The 21,119-nt window shown below is 47.1% G+C and overlaps 1 protein-coding gene across 1 annotated transcript in view; it reads right to left on the minus strand.

The window, feature by feature from the left end:
• LOC129817828 (high mobility group nucleosome-binding domain-containing protein 3-like) overlaps positions 1-18,471 on the minus strand; it is a 53,448-nt gene extending 34,977 nt beyond the window's left edge. The window contains exon 1 of the mRNA XM_055873403.1: positions 18,330-18,471. Coding sequence (XP_055729378.1) covers positions 18,330-18,344 — 15 coding nt within the window. The 5' untranslated portion in view covers positions 18,345-18,471. The remainder of the gene's footprint in view (positions 1-18,329) is intronic.
• Positions 18,472-21,119: the final 2,648 nt, after the last annotated feature.

Here is a 21,119-nt window from a genome sequence, read left to right on the forward strand (position 1 = left end):
GAAGTCAAGGATCGGTAGGATAGTCAGTTTTACGAGGGTATGTTTGGCAGCATAAGCGAAGGAGGCTTTGTTGCGAAATAGGAAGCCGATTCTAGATTTAATTTTGGATTGGAGATGTTTAATGTGAGTCTGGAAGGAGAGTTTACAGTCTAACCAGACACCTAGGTATTTTGTAGTTGTCCACATATTGTAAGTCAGAACCGTCCAGAGTAGTGATGCTGGACGGGCGGGCAGATGCAGGCAGCGATCGGTTGAAGAGCATGCATTTAGTTTTACTAGCATTTAAAAGCAGTTGGAGGCCACGGAAGGAGAGTTGTATGGCGTTGAAGCTCGTCTGGAGGTTAGTTAACACAGTGTCCAAAGAAGGGCCAGATGTATACAGAATGGTGTCGTCTGCATAATGGTGGGTCAGGGAATCACCCGCAGCAAGAGCGACATCATTGATGTATACAGAGAAAAGAGTCGGCCAGAGAATTGAACCCTGTGGCACCCCCATAGAGACTGCCAGAGGTCCGGACAACAGGCCCTTCGATTTGACACACTGAACTCTGTCTGAGAAGTAGTTGGTGAACCAGGTGAGGCAATCATTTGAGGAACAAATGCTGTTGACTCTGCCTATAAGAATGCGGTGATTGACAGAGTCAAAAGCCTTGGCCAGGTCAATGAAGACGGATGCACAGTCTGTCTTTTATCGATGGCGGTTATGATATCGTTTAGTACCTTGGCGTGGCTGAGGTGCACCCATGACCAGCTCGGAAACCAGATTGCATAGTGGAGAAGGTACGGTGGGAATCGAAATGGTGATCTTTTTATTAACTTGGCTTTCGAAGATTTTAGAAAAGGCAGGGCAGGATAGATAAAGACCTGTAGCAGTTTGGGTCTAGAGTGTCTCCCCCTTTAAAGAGGGGGATGACCGCAACAGCTTTCCAATCTTTGGGGATCTCAGACGATACGAAAGAGAGGTTGAACAGGCTAGTAATAGGGGTTGCAACAATTTCGCCAGATAATTTTAGATAGAGAGGGTCCAGATTGTCTAGCCCAGCTGATTTGTAAGGGTCCATTTCTTGCAGCTCTTTCAGATCAGCAGCTGTTTGGATTTGGGTGAAGGAGAAATGGGGGAGGCTTGAGGAAGTTGCTGCGGGGGGTGCTGAGGTGTTTGCCAGGGTAGTGGTAACCAGGTGGAAAGCATGGCCAGCCGTGGAAAAATGCTTGTTGAAATTCTCGATTATCGTAGATTCATCGGTGGTGACAGTGTTTCCTATCCTCAGTGCAGTGGGCAGCTGGGAGGAGGTGCTCTAATTCTCCATGGACTTTAGTGTCCCAAAACTTTTTGGAATTAGTGCTACAGGAAGCAAATTTCTGTTTGAAAAAGCTAGCCTTAGCCTTTTCTAACTGACTGAGTAAATTGGTTGCTGACTTCCCTTATCTGTATAGGCAGTGTATTGTATATCAGGTGAGGCTCCAGGTCAACCACAGATCGGTCAGCAAGTACATTCTACATCCAGGAACACATACCGGTTTCACAGCTGGAAGCTACCTGTACCAAGTCTCTCAAGGATTAACCTGTCTGGGAAACCTGCCTCTAGACTGGAGCAGATAGCTTCTTGACTAACAGGCTGACTACACCGCTCGCGTGCGTGAGCGTTGCAAAATAAATTTAGAAATCTATATTATTCAACTATTGCACCCACACTGCTCGCACACGCTAACGAGCATCTGCGTTGCCAAGGGCTAAAATAGAAGTCAGTTCTATTTGTGACGCAGATCGCATTGCAAGTCCTGCCTCTCCCATCTCCTCATTGGTTTATAGAAGCAGGTACCCACGTGCCATCTCCTCATTGGTTATACCCATGTGGGTGACTGAAAGACAAACGAGGTCAGTGGTGGTAATGCACCTAATTTATGAAAGTTGACAATTGCAATATAAAGTCAAGAGAAGAAAAAGCCTAGGAGGAGGATAGATGACTAGAAACGAGTCAGTTGACTGTTTTATATGTGGATTAATTGGCGGAGTAGAGGACCTTGTGCATTTCAGGTAAAATAACAACTTAATGTTTATATCCCAGGACAAATTAGCTAGCAACAGAAAGCTAGCTAAATAGGACAAATTAGCTGGCAAGTGATGCTAGCTAAATTGCCATAAATGTTTCATGCTTTTTGACCTGTCCCCAAATTAATGTAATGTTGGATCAGAGTTTGTTTTGATATTTTAACCTGCGTGTCGTGATCGCGTTTGTTGTTGCTGGGCAAAATAAATGTGTGCACGATGGCGCACGATGGCGCACGCTCGCCGCTGGTTTGGGTTCCACGCTACAGAGATTACTGAAGAGGAGAGGAGGGAGTGAAGAAGAGATGGCATAGAACTAGAGATCAGGACTCCCAGCAGATACTATCTCTCAGCCTCAGGGGACAGTGGAGATGAGAGGACTAGAGATCAGGACTCCCAGCAGATAATATCTCTCAGCCTCAGGGGACAGTGGAGATGAGAGGACTAGAGATCAGGACTCCCAGCTGATACTATCTCTCAGCCTCAGGGGACAGTGGAGATGACGTTACAATAACATAGTAGTTGCATAAATGAGGTCCTACATTGATCCTGGACATCATAGGTCATGCCAGTATTGTATAAATGAGAGGAATTGTGTTTACTATGGTCTGTCATTGACAAGGAGGCATTTAGAACCTGTCACACACATACACAGCTAGATAGATGTGTAGAGAGTAGGGCTGGGCGATATGGCCAAAATATCATCCCAGTAGAGCTGGGCGATATGGCCAAAATATCATCCCAGTAGAGCTGGGCGATATGGCCAAAATATCATCCCAGTAGAGCTGGGCGATATGGCCAAAATTTCATCCCAGTAGAGCTGGGCGATATGGCCAAAATATCATCCCAGTAGAGCTGGGCGATATGGCCAAAATATCATCAGAGTAGGGGTGGGCGATATGGCCAAAATATCATCAGAGTAGGGGTGGGCGATATGGCCAAAATATCATCAGAGTAGGGGTGGGCGATATGACCAAAATATCATCAGAGTAGGGGTGGGCGATATGACCAAAATATCATCAGAGTAGGGGTGGGTGATATGACCAAAATATCATCAGAGTAGGGGTGGGTGATATGACCAAAATATCATCAGAGTAGGGGTGGGCGATATGACCAAAATATCATCAGAGTAGGGGTGGGCGATATGACCAAAATATCATCAGAGTAGGGGTGGGCGATATGGCCAAAATATCATCCCAGTAGAGCTGGGCGATATGGCCAAAATATCATCAGAGTAGAGCTGGGCGATATGGCCAAAATATCATCCCAGTAGAGCTGGGCGATATGGCCAAAATATCATCCCAGTAGAGCTGGGCGATATGGCCAAAATATCATCCCAGTAGAGCTGGGCGATATGGCCAAAATATCATCCCAGTAGAGCTGGGCGATATGGCCAAAATATCATCAGAGTAGGGGTGGGCGATATGGCCAAAATATCAGAGTAGGGGTGGGCGATATGACCAAAATATCATCAGAGTAGGGGTGGGCGATATGACCAAAATATCATCAGAGTAGGGGTGGGCGATATGGCCAAAATATCAGAGTAGAGCTGGGCGATATGGCCAAAATATCATCCCAGTAGAGCTGGGCGATATGGCCAAAATATCATCAGAGTAGAGCTGGGCGATATGGCCAAAATATCATCAGAGTAGGGGTGGGCGATATGACCAAAATATCATCAGAGTAGGGGTGGGCGATATGGCCAAAATATCATCAGAGTAGGGCTGGGCGATATGACCAAAATATCATCAGAGTAGGGCTGGGCGATATGACCAAAATATCATCAGAGTAGGGGTGGGCGATATGGCCAAAATATCATCAGAGTAGAGCTGGGCGATATGGCCAAAATATCATCAGAGTAGAGCTGGGCGATATGGCCAAAATATCATCAGAGTAGAGCTGGGCGATATGGCCAAAATATCATCCCAGTAGAGCTGGGCGATATGGCCAAAATATCATCAGAGTAGAGCTGGGCGATATGGCCAAAATATCATCAGAGTAGAGCTGGGCGATATGGCCAAAATATCATCAGAGTAGAGCTGGGCGATATGGCCAAAATATCATCCCAGTAGAGCTGGGCGATATGGCCAAAATATCATCCCAGTAGAGCTGGGCGATATGGCCAAAATATCATCTCAGTAGAGCTGGGCGATATGGCCAAAATATCAGAGTAGAGCTGGGCGATATGGCCAAAATATCATCAGAGTAGAGCTGGGCGATATGGCCAAAATATCATCAGAGTAGAGCTGGGCGATATGGCCAAAATATCATCAGAGTAGGGGTGGGCGATATGACCAAAATATCATCAGAGTAGGGGTGGGCGATATGGCCAAAATATCAGAGTAGGGGTGGGCGATATGGCCAAAATATCATCAGAGTAGGGGTGGGCGATATGGCCAAAATATCATCAGAGTAGGGGTGGGCGATATGGCCAAAATATCATCAGAGTAGGGGTGGGCGATATGACCAAAATATCATCAGAGTAGAGCTGGGCGATATGGCCAAAATATCATCCCAGTAGAGCTGGGCGATATGGCCAAAATATCATCAGAGTAGAGCTGGGCGATATGACCAAAATATCATCAGAGTAGAGCTGGGCGATATGGCCAAAATATCATCCCAGTAGAGCTGGGCGATATGGCCAAAATATCAGTAGGGATGAAATGGTTCACAACACCCACGGTTCAGTTTCAATGCATTTGTATTTAGATTTTCCACGTATTATAATAGTAAGCAATGCGTAGCTTGAATTCCCAGGAGCATACGGAAACAAAAGGCATAACAAAAACCAGCAGTGCCTGCCTTATAACATGAAATAAAAGAGTCATTTAAAACCAGAACTTCAACAGGAGTCCAGCAGCAGATATCAACATTAAGTCACATAGCAGTGCCTTAAAATAGGACCACTTGAGACTGGTTACTTGAAGGGGCGGAAACAAAAAAAAAAGATTCAAGCATTTCTTTAAGAAGATGGTCTGCAGTGAGCACAGATGGGAGAGCGGCCTCTCGCTGGGGAGAACGGCCTCTCGCTGGGGAGAACGGCCTCTCGCTGGGGAGAACGGCCTCTCGCTGGGGAGAACGGCCTCTCGCTGGGGAGAACGGCCTCTCGCTGGGGAGAACGGCCTCTCGCTGGGGAGAACGGCCTCTCGCTGCGGAGAACGGCCTCTCGCTGCGGAGAACGGCCTCTCGCTGGGGAGAACGGCCTCTCGCTGGGGAGAACGGCCTCTCGCTGGGGAGAACGGCCTCTCGCTGGGGAGAACGGCCTCTCGCTGGGGAGAACGGCCTCTCGCTGGGGAGAACGGCCTCTCGCTGCGGAGAACGGCCTCTCGCTGCGGAGAACGGCCTCTCGCTGCGGAGAACGGCCTCTCGCTGGGGAGAACGGCCTCTCGCTGGGGAGAACGGCCTCTCGCTGGGGAGAACGGCCTCTCGCTGGGGAGAGCGGCCTCTCGCTGGGGAGAGCGGCCTCTCGCTGGGGAGAACGGCCTCTCGCTGGGGAGAACGGCCTCTCGCTGGGGAGAACGGCCTCTCGCTGGGGAGAACGGCCTCTCGCTGGGGAGAACGGCCTCTCGCTGGGGAGAACAGCCTCTCGCTGTGGACAGAGGTCCCAGGCACAGCCAGGTAGCGCCTTGCTAACATGGCAACATGAGGGTATATTAACTCTTTGGTCTTCCACCATGTAAATGGATCAGCATCCAGGGGAACATTGACATTCTTCCTCACAGCTTGATCAGTCAGGTTAAAATACACTACAACTTTCTGCTCAAGGTTTCTCTCAACCATGTCATGGCTTGAATTCCATCTAGTAGTGACATCTTGGATTAGTTTGTGGTTTGGCAGCTCCAGCATCTCCTGCTGTCTTGGAAACATGTACAGCGGGTTACGCTTTGATTAGAGAAGGACACCGCCTTCCCGGTCTCTTATTAGAGAAGGACACCGCCTTCCCGGTCTCTTATTAGAGAAGGACACCGCCTTCCCGGTCTCTTATTAGAGAAGGACACCGCCTTCCCGGTCTCTTATTAGAGAAGGACACCGCCTTCCCGGTCTCTTATTAGAGAAGGACACCGCCTTCCCGGTCTCTTATTAGAGAAGGACACCGCCTTCCCGGTCTCTTATTAGAGAAGGACACCGCCTTCCCGATCTCTTATTAGAGAAGGACACCGCCTTCCCGATCTATTATTAGAGAAGGACACCGCCTTCCCGATCTATTATTAGAGAAGGACACCGCCTTCCCGATCTATTATTAGAGAAGGACACCGCCTTCCCGATCTATTATTAGAGAAGGACACCGCCTTCCCGATCTATTATTAGAGAAGGACACCGCCTTCCCGATCTATTATTAGAGAAGGACACCGCCTTCCCGATCTATTATTAGAGAAGGACACCGCCTTCCCGATCTATTATTAGAGAAGGACACCGCCTTCCCGATCTATTATTAGAGAAGGACACCGCCTTCCCGATCTATTATTAGAGAAGTACACCACCTTCCTGATCTTTGCTAGGAGGTGAGAGATTGGATTCACTGACATTGCTTTTTGAGATGTAGATTAATAACGTGAGCAGAGCCTACAGGAGCCGCATGTCGCTGCCCGAAGGCCCTGAAGAGAAGTGGTTTCCCTTTCATTTTTTCACCCAGTCCCACCGATTGGCACTTTGGGGGTGATGTCAGCGCAAATGAGTAGTCATGTTACTCGTATTGCCTCGAATAGGCGATCAGCAATGAACATGTAGTAGAAGTTTAATCCACCACTTGTTGGCAAACCGTTATAGTTTACAGGGAAACTGAAAGGTTTGCTGCTACGACGGTCTGTCAGCTCTGTTCTCGCTGACGTGAAATAACTGATGAGCTGCAGACAACTTGCTACGTGGATATTTATCCCACGGTCATTTATACGCTATTGGTTTATGCAATAATATATATATATATTTTTTTTAATTATACAATGAAATATATATATTTTCCTAGCTATAATATGATTCATGCATTGTTCGGGTCGCAGTTCACCGTGGAATATATGTACTGTTTCACCCTGATGTCACAGAGAAAACAATTGGACAGAATGATGGTAATTTATGTTTTTGAATAATGAAAGTTCTAATTGTGCTTCATGAGTTGTGAACCTAGGGTGGCAACACATATATTCCGAGTAATGGGTCTTACTCCATTCTGATTGGTTTATACTGTTCAATTCAACCTTTTTTATTTTCACCTTTATTTAACCAGGTAGGCTAGTTGAGAACAAGTTCTCATTTACAACTGAGACCTGGACAAGATAAAGCAAAGCAGTGCGACACAGAGTTACACATGGAATAAACAAGCGTACAGTCAATAACACAATAGAAAAAAAAAAGTCTATATACAGTGTGTGCAAATGGCATGAGGAGGTAAGGCAATAAATAGGCCATAGTAGCAAAGTAATTACAATTTAGCAAATTAACACTGGAGTGATAATTGAGCAGATTATGGTGTAAGTAGTGATACTGGTGTGCAAAAGATCAGAAAAGTAAAAAAAAAACAATATGGGGATGAGGTAGGTAGATTGGGTCGGCGATTTACAGATGGGCTATGTACAGCTGCAGCGATCGGTTAGCTGATGTTTAAAGTTAGTGAGGGAAATGTAAGTCTCCAGCATCAGCGATTTTTTGCAATTCGTTCCAGTCATTGGCAGCAGCGAGCTGGAAGGAAAGGCAGCCAAAGGAGGTGTTGGCTTTGGGGATGCCAGTGAGATATACCTGCTGGAGCGCGTGCCAAAAATACATTTGTGGATTTTTATCCTGCACTAATTTGAGATAATTTCCACACTGCCATGTAGGGCTGCACGATATGGGCAACAACAAAATCTAGGCCTTATTTTTAACCAAATGTTGCAATTGCGATTTGACTTGCGATTTAGAGAAAAAACAATTGGGTGAACTGTTGGAATTATTTTAATTCTATAGTCAGAATATAATAGTGACAACAAATTAAAATGCCAGAGAGGAGTTACTGTGACAGGGTAGGAACCTACCCTGTAATCTTTGGCTACATTGAATGTTCCCTTAGCTACTTAATGTAGCTAACATATTCTATTACATATTCTTGCTTTGCATATTTCATTTTTGATTTGGAAAATACTGTTGCAAAAAAAAAAAAACAGGCAGATCTACACCGTCATTGGTATTATCAGGCTGTATAGCTAGATATGTTTGCTATGTATTTATTAGCCAGGTAGCCATTAGCAATTAGAAATTAGCAATTAGCAGCTAACAAGATTTAGGCCCAACTTACTAAGAAAATGACAAACTAGGTGTTTTGCAGATGTAAGAAACACAAACTAATAATGTAATTATATAGTGGATTTATAGAGTATTCAGAAAGTATTCAGACTCCTTCCCTTCCTCCACATTGTTATGTTACCTTGCCTTGTTCTAAAATTGATTCATAAGGATCGGACCCTTTCCCCGCCCCAATTTCCGCCTAAAATGACATACCAAAATCCAACTGCCTGTAGCTCAGTACCTGAAGCAGGGATACGCATATTATTGATACCATTTGAAAGGAAACACTTTGAAGTTTGTGGAAATGTGAAATAAATGTAGGAGAATATAACACATTAGTAAATAAGTAAATAAGATGTTTAATTGTTGTCACGTGCACAGTGTACAATGTCTTATTCAGTTTCTTGTTTTTCTTTGTGCCTTTTGTAAATAAGCAACTAGGTGTCACCATTAGATTATTTTCTAGTCATGTTTTTCATTTTCATCGCAACAACACATCATCAGTAGGGTAAAACTAACCTGTCTCACGACGGTCTAAACTCAGCTCAAATTCCCTATTAGTGGGAGAACAATCCAACGCTTGGTGAATTCTGCTTTACAATGATAGGAAGATCCGACATCGAAGGATCAAACCACGGGGGGACCTAGTGAAAAAAAAATCTTTTTTTTTTGTTCCATCTTTGAAATGCAAAAGAAAGGCCAAAATGTAATATTCCAGGTTAAACACATTTTAGATTTTGGCCACTAGATGGAGGCAGTTTATGCGCAAAGTTTTAGACTGATTCAATGAATCATTGCATTTCAGTTCAAAATGTTGTGTCAAGACTGCCCAAATGTGCCTATTTGGTTTATTAATACATAACTGTGCACACTCCTCCAACAATGGTATTATTTCACTGGAAATTGTGCAGTTATAGTGTATTTAGATTAACAAGAATTTAATCTTTCTGCACATATCAGATATGTCCTGGGCAATTTTCTTGTTACATACAACCTCATGCTAAACACATTAGGCTACGTTAGCGCAACCGTCCCGCGGTCACCGATCCTGTAGAGGTTAAATACACATTTTCCTTAGCAATCTACACACAATACCCCATTATGACAAAGTGAAAACAGGTTTTTTGAAAATTTGTGCACATTTATTACAAATAAAAAAACAGAAATATCGTATTTACATACAGTGGGGCAAAAAAGCATTTAGTCAGCCACCAATTGTGCAAGTTCTCCCACTTACAAAGATGAGAGGCCTGTAATTTTCATCATAGGTACACTTCAACTATGACAGACAAAATGAGGGGAAAAAATCCAGAAAATCACATTGTAGGATTTTTAATGAATTTATTTGCAAATTATGGTGGAAAATAAGTATTTGGTCACCTACAAACAGATTTGTAGATTTCTGGTCACCTACAAAAAGATTTCTGGCTCTCACAGACCTGTAACTTCTTCTTTAAGAGGCTCCTCTGTCCTCCACTCGTTACCTGTATTAATGGCACCTATTTGAACTTGTTATCAGTATAAAAGACACCTGTCCACAACCTCAAAGTCACACTCCAAACTCCACTATGGCCAAGACCAAAGAGCTGTCAAAGGTCACCAGAAACAAAATTGTAGACCTGCACCAGGCTGGGAAGACTGAATCTGCAATAGGTAAGCAGCTTGGTTTGAAGAAATCAACTGTGGGAGCAATTATTAGGAAATGGAAGACATACAAAACCACTGATAATCTCCCTCGATCTGGGGCTCCACGCAAGATCTCACCCCGTGGGGTCAAAATGATCACAAGAACGGTGAGCAAAAATCCCAGAACCACACGGGGGGACCTAGTGAATGACCTGCAGAGAGCTGGGACCAAAGTAACAAAGCCTACCATCAGTAACACACTACGCCGCCAGGGACTCAAATCCTGCAGTGCCAGACGTGTATCCCTGCTTAAGCCAGTACATGTCCAGGCCCGTCTGAAGTTTACTAGAGAGCATTTGGATGATCCAGAGAAGATTGGGAGAATGTCATATGGTCAGATGAAACCAAAATGTAACTTTTTGGTAAAAACTCAACTCGTCGTGTTTGGAGGACAAAGAATGCTGAGTTGCATCCAAAGAACATCATACCTACTGTGAAGCATGGGGGTGGAAACATCATGCTTGGGGCTGTTTTTCTGCAAAGGGTCCAGGACGACTGATCCGTGTAAAGGAAAGAATGAATGGGGCCATGTATCGTGAGATTTTGAGTGAAAACCTCCTATCAGCAAGGGCATTGAAGATAAAACGTGGCTGGGTCTTTCAGCATGACAATGATCCCAAACACACCGCCCGGGCAACGAAGGAGTGGCTTCGTAGAAGAATTTCAAGGTCCTGGAGTGGCCTAGCCAGTCTCCAGATCTCAACCCCATAGAACATCTTTGGAGGGAGTTGAAAGTCCATGTTGCCCAGTAACAGCCCCAAAAGATCACTGCTCTAGAGGAGATCTGCATGGAGGAATGGGCCAAAATACCAGCAACAGTGTGTGAAAACCTTGTGAAGACTTACAGAAAACGTTTGACCTCTGTCATTGCCAACAAAGGGTATATAACAAAGTATTGAGATAAACTTTTGTTATTGACCAAATACTTATTTTCCACCATAATTTGCAAATAAATTCATTAAAAATCCTACAATGTGATTTTCTGGATTTTTTTTTCTCATTTTGTCTGTCATAGTTGAAGTGTACCTATGATGAAAATTACAGGCCGCTCTCATCTTTTTAAGTGGGAGAACTTCCACAATTGGTGGCTGACTAAATACTTTTTTGCCCCACTGTAAGTATTCAGACCCTTTGCTATGAGACTCAAAATGTAGCTCAGGTGCATCCTGTTTCCATTGATCATCCTTCAGATGTTTCTACAACTTGATCGGAGTCCACATGTAGTAAATCCAATTGATTTGACATGATTTGGAAACCAAGCCATGAGGTCAAAGGAATTGTCTGTAGAGCTCCGAGACAGGATTGTGTCGAGGAACAGATCCGGGGAAGGGAACCAAAACAATTCTGTAGCAATGAAGGTCCCCAAGAACACAGTGGCCTCCATTTTTAAATGGAAGAAGTTTGGAACCACCAAGACTCCTCCTAGAGTTGGCCGCCCGGCCAAACTGAGCAATTGGGGGAGAAGGTCCTTGGTCAGGGAGTTGACCAAGATCCTGATGGTCACTCTGACAGAACTCCAGAGTTCCTCTGTGGAGATTGGAGAACCTTCCAGAAGGACAACCATCTCTGCAGCACTCTGCCAATCAGGCCTTTATGGTAGAATGGCCAGACGGAAGCCACTCCTCAGTAAAAGGCACATGACAGCCCGCTTGGAGTTTGCCAAAAGGCACCTAAAGCACTCTCAGACCATGAGAAACACAATTCTCTGGTCTGATGAAACCAAGATTGAACTCTTTGGCCTGAATGCCAAGCGTCACGCCTGGAGGAAACCTAACACCATCCCTACGGTGAAGCATGGTGGTGGCAGCATCATGCTGTGGGGATGTTTTTCAAAGGCAGGGACTGGGAGACTAGTCAGGATTGAGGGAAAGATGAACAGAGCAAAGTACAGAGAGATCATTGATGAAAACCTGCTCCAGAGCGCTCAGGACCTCAGACTGGTGCCAAGCTTCACCTTCCAACAGGACAACGACCCTAAGTGTAACAGTATAACTTTAGTACGTCCCCTCGCCCCGACCTCGGGCGCGAACCAGGGACCCTCTGCACACATCAACAACGGTCGCCCACGAAGCATCGTTACCCATCGCTCCACAAAGGCCACGGCCCTTGCAGAGCAAGGTGCAACACTAATTCTAGGTTTCAGAGCAAGTGACGTAACTGATTGAAACGCTAGTAGCGCGTACCCGCTAACTAGCTAGCCATTTCACATCCGTTACACTCACCCCCCTTTCAACCTCCTTTTCCGCAGCAACCAGTGATCCGGATCAACAGCATTAATGTAATAGTATAACTTTAAACCGTCCCCTCGCCCCGACACGGGCGCGAACCAGGGACCTTCTGCACACAACAACGGTCGCCCACGAAGCATCGTTACCCATCGCGCCACAAAGGCCGCGGCCCTTGCAGAGCAAGGGGCAACACTACATCTAGGTTTCAGAGCAAGTGACGTAACTGATTGAAACGCTACTAGCGCGTACCCGCTAACTAGCTAGCCATTTCACATCCGTTACATAAGCACACAGCCAAGACAACGCAGGAGTGGCTTCGGTACAAGTCTCTGAATGGCCTTGAGTAGCCCGGACTTGAACCTGATCGAGCATCTCTGGAGAGACCTGAAAATAGCTGTGCAGCAACTCTCCCCATCCAACCTGACAGAGCTTGAGAGGATCTGCAGAGAAGAATGGGAGAAACTCCCCAAATACAGGTGTGCCAAGCTTGTAGCGTCATACCCAAGAAGAGCCGCTGCAAAAGGCTGTAATCGCTGCCTAAGGTGCTTCAACAAAGTACTTAAAGTGTCTGAACACTATGTAAATGTGAGATTTTTTTTTAATATATAAAATGAGAAAAAAATGTTTAAAAAACTTTTGTCATTATGGGGTATTGTGTGTAGATTGACAAGGTGAAAAAAACAACAATTGAATCCATTTTAGAATAAGGCTGTATTCAAAATGTGGAAAAAGTCAACAGGTCTGAAAACTTTCCGAACGCAAAGTGAAAACAGCATTGTCGTCATCAACACTGTTATGTGCGATGTTGACAACAACAACAACAACAACAGTCAAGGAGCAGACCGAACACAACGGTCTCCCGGTCGAGGAGCAGACCGAACACAACGGTCTCCCGGTCGAGGAGCAGACCGAACACAACGGTCTCCCGGTCGAGGAGCAGACCGAACACAACGGTCTCCCGGTCGAGGAGCAGACCGAACACAACGGTCTCCCGGTCGAGGAGCAGACCGAACACAACGGTCTCCCGGTCGAGGAGCAGACCGAACACAACGGTCTCCCGGTCGAGGAGCAGACCGAACACAACGGTCTCCCGGTCGAGGAGCAGACCGAACACAACGGTCTCCCGGTCGAGGAGCAGACCGAACACAACGGTCTCCCGGTCGAGGAGCAGACCGAACACAACGGTCTCCCGGTCGAGGAGCAGACCGAACACAACGGTCTCCCGGTCGAGGAGCAGACCGAACACAACGGTCTCCCGGTCGAGGAACAACAAATGAGCTTCTTGAGTGACAGGGGGTGGGGCTAGATCAGTGTGGACAGCGGCAAGGAGAGAGATGACTCAAGTAGCGAAGTAAACTATAAAAATGGACGTCATACACGCCGTATCACATTTAACAAACCAAACATTGAAATGCCATTATAGAAGGTAAAGTATAAACCCAAACTGGTCCGTGCATCAATACAGATATACTAAAATACAGTAGACCACCCAGCCCTAGTAGACAGCTAGGCAGGTGTGTAGACAGCTAGGCAGGTGTGTAGCCAGCTAGGCAGGTGTGTAGCCAGCTAGGCAGGCATGTAGACAGCTAGGCAGGTGCGTAGACAGCTAGGCAAACAGCTAGGCAGGTGTGTAGCCAGCTAGGCAGACAGCTAGGCAAACAGCTAGGCAGCTAGGCAGGTGTGTAGCCAGCTAGGCAGGTGTGTAGCCAGCTAGGCTAACAGCTAGGCAGGTGTGTAGCCAGCTAGGCAGGTGTGTAGCCAGCTAGGCAGGTGTGTAGCCAGCTAGGCAAACAGCTAGGCAGGTGTGTAGCCAGCTAGGCAAACAGCTAGGCAGGTGTGTAGCCAGCTAGGCAGGTGTGTAGCCATCTAGGCAAACAGCTAGGCAGGTGTGTAGCCAGCTAGGCAAGCAGGTGTGTAGCCAGCTAGGCAGCTAGGCAGGTGTGTAGCCAGCTAGGCAGGTGTGTAGCCAGCTAGGCAGACAGCTAGGCAGACAGCTAGGCAGACAGCTAGGCAGACAGCTAGGCAGGTGTGTAGACAGCTAGGCAGACAGCTAGGCAGACAGCTAGGCAGACAGCTAGGCAGACAGCTAGGCAGGTGTGTAGACAGCTAGGCAGGTGTGTAGACAGCTAGGCAGGTGTGTAGACAGCTAGGCAGGTGTGTAGACAGCTAGGCAGGTGTGTAGACAGCTAGGCAGGTGTGTAGACAGCTAGGCAGGTGTGTAGACAGCTAGGCAGACAGCTAGGCAGGTGTGTAGCCAGCTAGGCAGGTGTGCAGCCAGCTAGACAGGTGTGTAGCCAGCTAGGCAGGTGTGTAGCCAGCTAGGCAGGTGTGTAGCCAGCTAGGCAGGTGTGTAGCCAGCTAGGCAGGTGTGTAGCCAGCTAGGCAGCCAGCTAGGCAGGTGTGTAGCCAGCTAGGCAGGTGTGCAGCCAGCTAGGCAGGTGTGCAGCCAGCTAGGCAGGTGTGCAGCCAGCTAGGCAGGTGTGTAGCCAGCTAGGCAGCTATACAGGTAGGTAGGTAGGTAGACAGCAAGGCAGGTGTGGAGACAGCTAGCTAGGCAGGTGTGGAGACAGCTAGGCAGCTAGGTAGGTAGACAGCTAGGTAGGCAGGTAGGTAGACAGCTAGGCAGGTGTGTAGGTAGACAGCTAGGCAGGTGTGTAGGTAGACAGCTAGGCAGGTGTGTAAATAGGTAGGTAGACAGGTAGGCAGGTGTGTAGACAGGTGTGTAGGCAGCTCGGCAGGAAGATAGGTAGACAGCTAGGCAGGTGTGTAAATAGGTAGGTAGACAGGTAGACAGCTTGGCAGGCAGGTGTGTGGGCAGCTGTGTAGGCAGGTAGGCAGGTGTGTAAGCAGGTAGGCGAGTGTGGCGACAGGTAGGCAGGTAGACAGACAGCTAGGCAGGTGTCTAGGCAGGTGTCTAGGCAGCTAGACAGCTTGGCAGGTAGATAGGTAGACAGCTCGGCAGGCAGGTGTCTAGGCAGCGGTGTAGGCAGGTAGGCTGGTGTGTAGACAGCTAGGCAGGCGGGTGTGTAGACAGCTAGGCAGGTGTGGAGACAAGTAGACAGATAGGCAGGCAGGTAGGTAGACAGCTAGGCAGGTAAGTAGGTAGGTAGCTAGGCAGGTGTGTAGACAGGTAGGCAAGTAGCGAGCTAGGCAGGTAGATAGCTAGGCAGGTGTCTAGACAGACAGCTAGGTAGGTGTGTAGGCAGTTAGGTAGGTGTGTAGGCAGGTGTGTAGGCAGGTGTGTAGGCAGGTGTGTAGGCAGGTGTGTAGGCAGGTGTGTAGGCAGGTGTGTAGGCAGCTAGGCAGGTGTGTAGGCAGCTAGGCAGGTGTGTAGGCAGGTGTGTAGGCAGCTAGGCAGGTGTGTAGGCAGCTAGGCAGGTGTGTAGACAGGTGTGTAGGCAGGTGTGTAGGCAGGTGTGTAGGCAGGTGTGTAGGCAGGTGTGTAGACAGGTGTGTAGGCAGCTAGGCAGGTGTGTAGACAGGTGTGTAGACAGGTGTGTAGACAGGTGTGTAGGCAGCTAGGCAGGTGTGTAGACAGGTGTGTAGGCAGCTAGGCAGGTGTGTAGACAGGTGTGTAGGCAGCTAGGCAGGTGTGTAGACAGGTGTGTAGGCAGCTAGGCAGGTGTGTAGACAGGTAGGCAGGTGTGTAAACAGGTAGGCAGGTGTGTAAACAGGTAGGCAGGTGTGTAAACAGGTAGGCAGGTGTGTAAACAGGTAGGCAGGTGTGTAAACAGGTAGGCAGGTGTGGAGGTAGATATGTAGACAGCTAGGTAGACAGCTAGGCAGGTGTGTAGCCAACTTGGCAGGTATATAGGCAGCTTGGCAGGTAGGTAGGTAGACAGACAGACAGCTTGGCAGGCAGGTGTGTAGGCAGGTAGGCTAGTGTGTAGGCAGGTAGGCTGGTGTGTAGGCAGGTAGACATGAAGACAGCTAGGCAGGTAGGTAGGTAGGCATGAAGACAGCTAGGCAGGCAGGTAGGTAGGCATGAAGACAGCTAGGCAGGCAGGTAGGTAGGTAGCTAGGTAAAAAGCTAGGCAGGTGTGTAGACAGCTAGGCAGGTGTGTAGACAGCTAGGTAGGCAGCTCGGCAGGTAGGTAGGCTAGTGTGTAGGCAGGTAGACTGGTGTGTAGGCAGGTAGGCTGGTGTGTAGGCAGGTAGGCTGGTGTGTAGGCAGGTAGGCTGGTGTGTAGGCAGGTAGGCATGAAGACAGCTAGGTAGATAGGTAGGTTTGTAGGTAGGTAGCTAGGTAAACAGCTAGGCAGGTGTGTAGACAGCTAGGCAGGTGTGTAGACAGCTAGGCAGGTGTGTAGGCAGGTAGGTAGGCAGCTCGGCAGGCAGGTAGGTAGGCAGCTCGGCAGGTAACGTAAACTCACTCACTTTTGTACATTGCCTTGGTCCGTACAATTTACCTTATTTTAGCGCCCCAAAAACGAAATACTTCCAGATCAACTGTAATGTCAATACCATTGTAAAGCACAATTTCTCCCCTTTCCAACAGAATCAATTACATGACCTAAACGCTGCCTGTTTCTGCATAACTCAACAAGGCAATGAGCTCCGTCGTGTCTTTAAAAAATGGCGGGTGGGGAAGCGAAACTAATGCGTGATAGTGAGAAGGAGAGATGTCGTGTGGGAAAACTGCTTTTTTCCCCTCGAACTGTCTAACTTATCACATTATCGCCTCAAATGTAAATAAAACACTATAAAGCGTTTATATAATGTGTCATTACATACCTATTTGAAGGTTTGTGTCGAATTTGAATAGGGTTTTTAGGGCGGTGCTAAAGTGATCTTAGAAGTAAACAGCGGCTTTGAGAATGATGATCGCATACAGTGATGACGCAAAAAATGACTAGGTATCCCCCCTTACCCCTGTCACTGTCCATTTCTTGTTTTTAAACGCTGAGAGAAGTGCTACACCTGGTGGAGAGAGATTGTAAGACAGAAATAGTTGCTTTACGCGTGCTGTACTTTACGACATGACACGTCACGATGTAACGGAGAGTCCGTTTTTTCAACTGTTCTCCAATACTATAGATCCATTACCATGTCGATCAACGCTTGAATAGAAACCTAGTTCACACCCCCGATTTTGAAGTCAACACAGTCGCTAGTCCCATTAGTTTTCTTTGTAGCCTCGGTATGAATGTTGCGGTTGCGCACATTTGCACGGAATGGGGCGAGTTTTTGTTAGGTAGGTAGGCAGCTAGGCAGGTGTGGAGACAGGTAGGCAGCTAGGCAGGTGTGGAGACAGGTAGGCAGCAGCCCATCTATGGTCTTCCTCTCAGTAAAACAGGCAAACGCCTCAGAGAACGATGTATTGATGACCTCCAACCCTGTCACTGCCCCTCTTTCTCGCTCTGTAGGTTGTAAAACAGCCCACTTCTATATCAATACCCCGACCCTGTGTGTTCCCTAATACAACGCACCGCAGCCACAAACAAATGGCTGTTTTGATCGGCTATTGCTGCGCTCTTAACTACTGTCTATAACCAGCCCCCATCTCTCTCCTCTCTCTGTTCTCCCCTCGCTCTGTCTCTGTAGGTTTTGAATGCTAGTGTGGTTATATATGGGTCTGAAAGGCGACAGAGATAGGGAGGAAGAAGAGGGTGTCGCTGTAAAATTGTTTTATCATACTACAAAATAAATAAAGGCAGACATCCCTCCTTCATACACAGATTAAACCCATCGGTGAAACGGACACACTAACGCGCAGTCACTACGGGATAAAGCGGTCACTTTAAAGCTGCGACAGTGTGGCACTCATCCCTACCGGCTGAATGGGTGACATTCCGGAGCGCGAGAAGTGCACTTTCTGGTGTGGGTTTACAGGCAGGGAGGGAACAGCGGCCAACACACCGGTCACGGAAAGCAGGGGCTTTGACATAAAACACACCGAATAACACGGAGGAATGCTGACATGTCCAGCGCATCCTCTTTAGACTCCCCCACCCGACCAAACGGTCACAACTGAACCGTTCTAACCGGAAATGTTCCGGCTCGGGCGTCGCTAAATAGAACCAATGGTAGGCAGCGACACAGCGCTATCCTCTCTCGAATACAACATACACTACATTCACAACTAGTATCGGTTTAAAAACAGCTCGACTCACCTTCCTTTTCGGCATGTTGTGCTACAGAGATAGTATTCCCTCCAGAGAGGATCGAAGAGTTCAACCAGCAGGTCCACGGCGCAAGTTGACAACTGTCACCACATACTGTATCAATACTAAACACCTTCCATAACCACATGCTAATCATATGCACACCGTCATCTCTGCCCATAGGCCAGACACGCAGACATTGCTCCTGTAGTACCACGGGATTGGTCGAGCCACCTGTATGCAAATATTACAACAGTAACCATTGGTTGAGAATAGAGTTCCATGGTGCGTGTCTGATTGGCTACAAGCTCTTTGTAAGCAAATCACAGCTTCTTCATGGTAATGAACAGAGGAAAAAAAAAATAGAACGAACAGAAGAGAAGACCAGTAGAAAGGTAACCGTATTCTACGGGTCTCTGGGTAGTGTAGGCTGGAAGGGAACGAGCCAGTCTTAAAGGGAAGCACTGTATAAAACACACTATCAATCAAGAACAATCAATAGAACAAAACACATCGATAGAGAAGCTGTATCCCTCACCAATTCACCCGGATTGTCCTCCGACACTTTGATTAGGTTGATACAGAATAGTAGTATATTTCTGCTTCAGAAACTCTGAGGTTATTGTTAACAACTAGTTCATACTTACCCACACTAGACCTAGTGTGACAAGAATATTCAATCATTACAGCAATCTTCTTTCTCAAAGACTGAATATGAGTGTATGTATAGTTTAACGGATACATTTACAGGACAACTGTAAAAGTCCAAAGGAACACCTGAGAGTGAATAAATGAATGAGACTCCTGAATCAGATCCCTGATGATATTTCCAGAGCAGCTATCGCTGTAGCCCAGTAGTAAGACTAGAGACCAGCCCAGTAGTAAGACTAGAGACCAGCCCAGTAGTAAGACTAGAGACCAGCCCAGTACTAAGACTAGAGACCAGCCCAGTAGTAAGACTAGAGACCAGCCCAGTAGTAAGACTAGAGACCAGCCCAGTACTAAGACTAGAGACCAGCCCAGTAGTAAGACTAGAGACAGGCCCAGTAGTAAAACTAGAGACCAGCCCAGTAGTAAGACTAGAGACCAGCCCAGTAGTAAGACTAGAGACCAGCCCAGTAGTAAGACTAGAGACCAGCCCAGTAGTAAGACTAGAGACCAGCCCAGTAGTAAGACTAGAGACCAGCCCAGTAGTAAGACTAGAGACCAGCCCAGTACTAAGACTAGAGACCAGCCCAGTAGTAAGACTAGAGACCAGCCCAGTAGTAAAACTAGAGACCAGCCCAGTGACATGTGACGGACATGAGAGGAGACACACAGCACTCAGCTCAAACAACTATTCTACCATGACATCATCGTGGACGGATCTCACACAACATTTCACATACGCATCACAATGGAGCTCACTTCACACAACATTCTACATAAAGAAAACCTCCCAACAACAATGGCCACCGTCCATCCATCTCAACATTCTACATAAAGAAACCTCCCAACAACAATGGCCACCGGCCATCCATCTCAACATTCTACATAAAGAAACCTCCCAACAACAATGGCCACCGGCCATCCATCTCAACATTCTACATAAAGAAACCTCCCAACAACAATGGCCACCGTCCATCCTTCTCAACATTCTACATAAAGAAACCTCCCAACAACAATGGCCACCGGCCATCCATCTCAACATTCTACATAAAGAATCCTCCCAACAACAATGGCCACCGTCCATCCATCTCAACATTCTACATAAAGAAACCTCCCAACAACAATGGCCACCGGCCATCCATCTCAACATTCTACATAAAGAAACCTCCCAACAACAATGGCCACCGTCCATCCTTCTCAACATTCTACATAAAGAAACCTCCCAACAACAATGGCCACCGGCCATCCATCTCAACATTCTACATAAAGAAACCTCCCAACAACAATGGCCACCGTCCATCCTTCTCAACATTCTACATAAAGAAACCTCCCAACAACAATGGCCACCGGCCATCCATCTCAACATTCTACATAAAGAAACCTCCCAACAACAATGGCCACCGGCCATCCATCTCAACATTCTACATAAAGAAACCTCCCAAAAACAATGGCCACCGGCCATCCATCTCAACATTCTACATAAAGAAACCTCCCAAAAACAATGGCCACCGTCCATCCATCTCAACATTCTACATAAAGAAAACCTCCCAACAACAATGGCCACCGGCCATCCATCTCAACATTCTACATAAAGAAACCTCCCAAAAACAATGGCCACCGTCCGTCCATCTCAACATTCTACGGTGACATCACAATGAGGTTAACCACCCCCCTTACCACACGGCAGAGCTTCACAATAGGCTACAATACAACACACAGCAAAATCCCCCAGCCATCCACGCTAGCTACACACACGTACCAGAACCATACTGTAATAATTCAAAAGCTATTGCAGAACACTCAGGTAGCTGCCAGGGAACATGGACCCCCCCACTCCCCACCCCCTTCCCCCGTCTACACATGGATCAGCCAGTCAGCTAAATGGAAAGAAAATATAACAAGACAAAAAGAAATGGACAGAATGGATCATTTGTGTTGCTGTGACAATAGACATGCATTTCCAGAGCTGTTCGTGTGATTGGGCTGTCTGTGGTGTGAGTGTGTTTGGTCTGTCTATGCTATGAGTGTGATTGGTCTGTCTGTGGTGTGAGTGTGATGAGCTGTCTGTGGTGTAAATGTGATTGGTCTGTCTGTGGTGTGACTGTGATGGGCTGTCTGTGGTGTGAGTGTGATGGGCTGTCTGTGGTGTGA

This window comes from Salvelinus fontinalis, chromosome 20, assembly GCF_029448725.1.
Source record: "Salvelinus fontinalis isolate EN_2023a chromosome 20, ASM2944872v1, whole genome shotgun sequence".
In the NCBI taxonomy this organism is placed as follows: Eukaryota; Metazoa; Chordata; class Actinopteri; order Salmoniformes; family Salmonidae; genus Salvelinus; species Salvelinus fontinalis.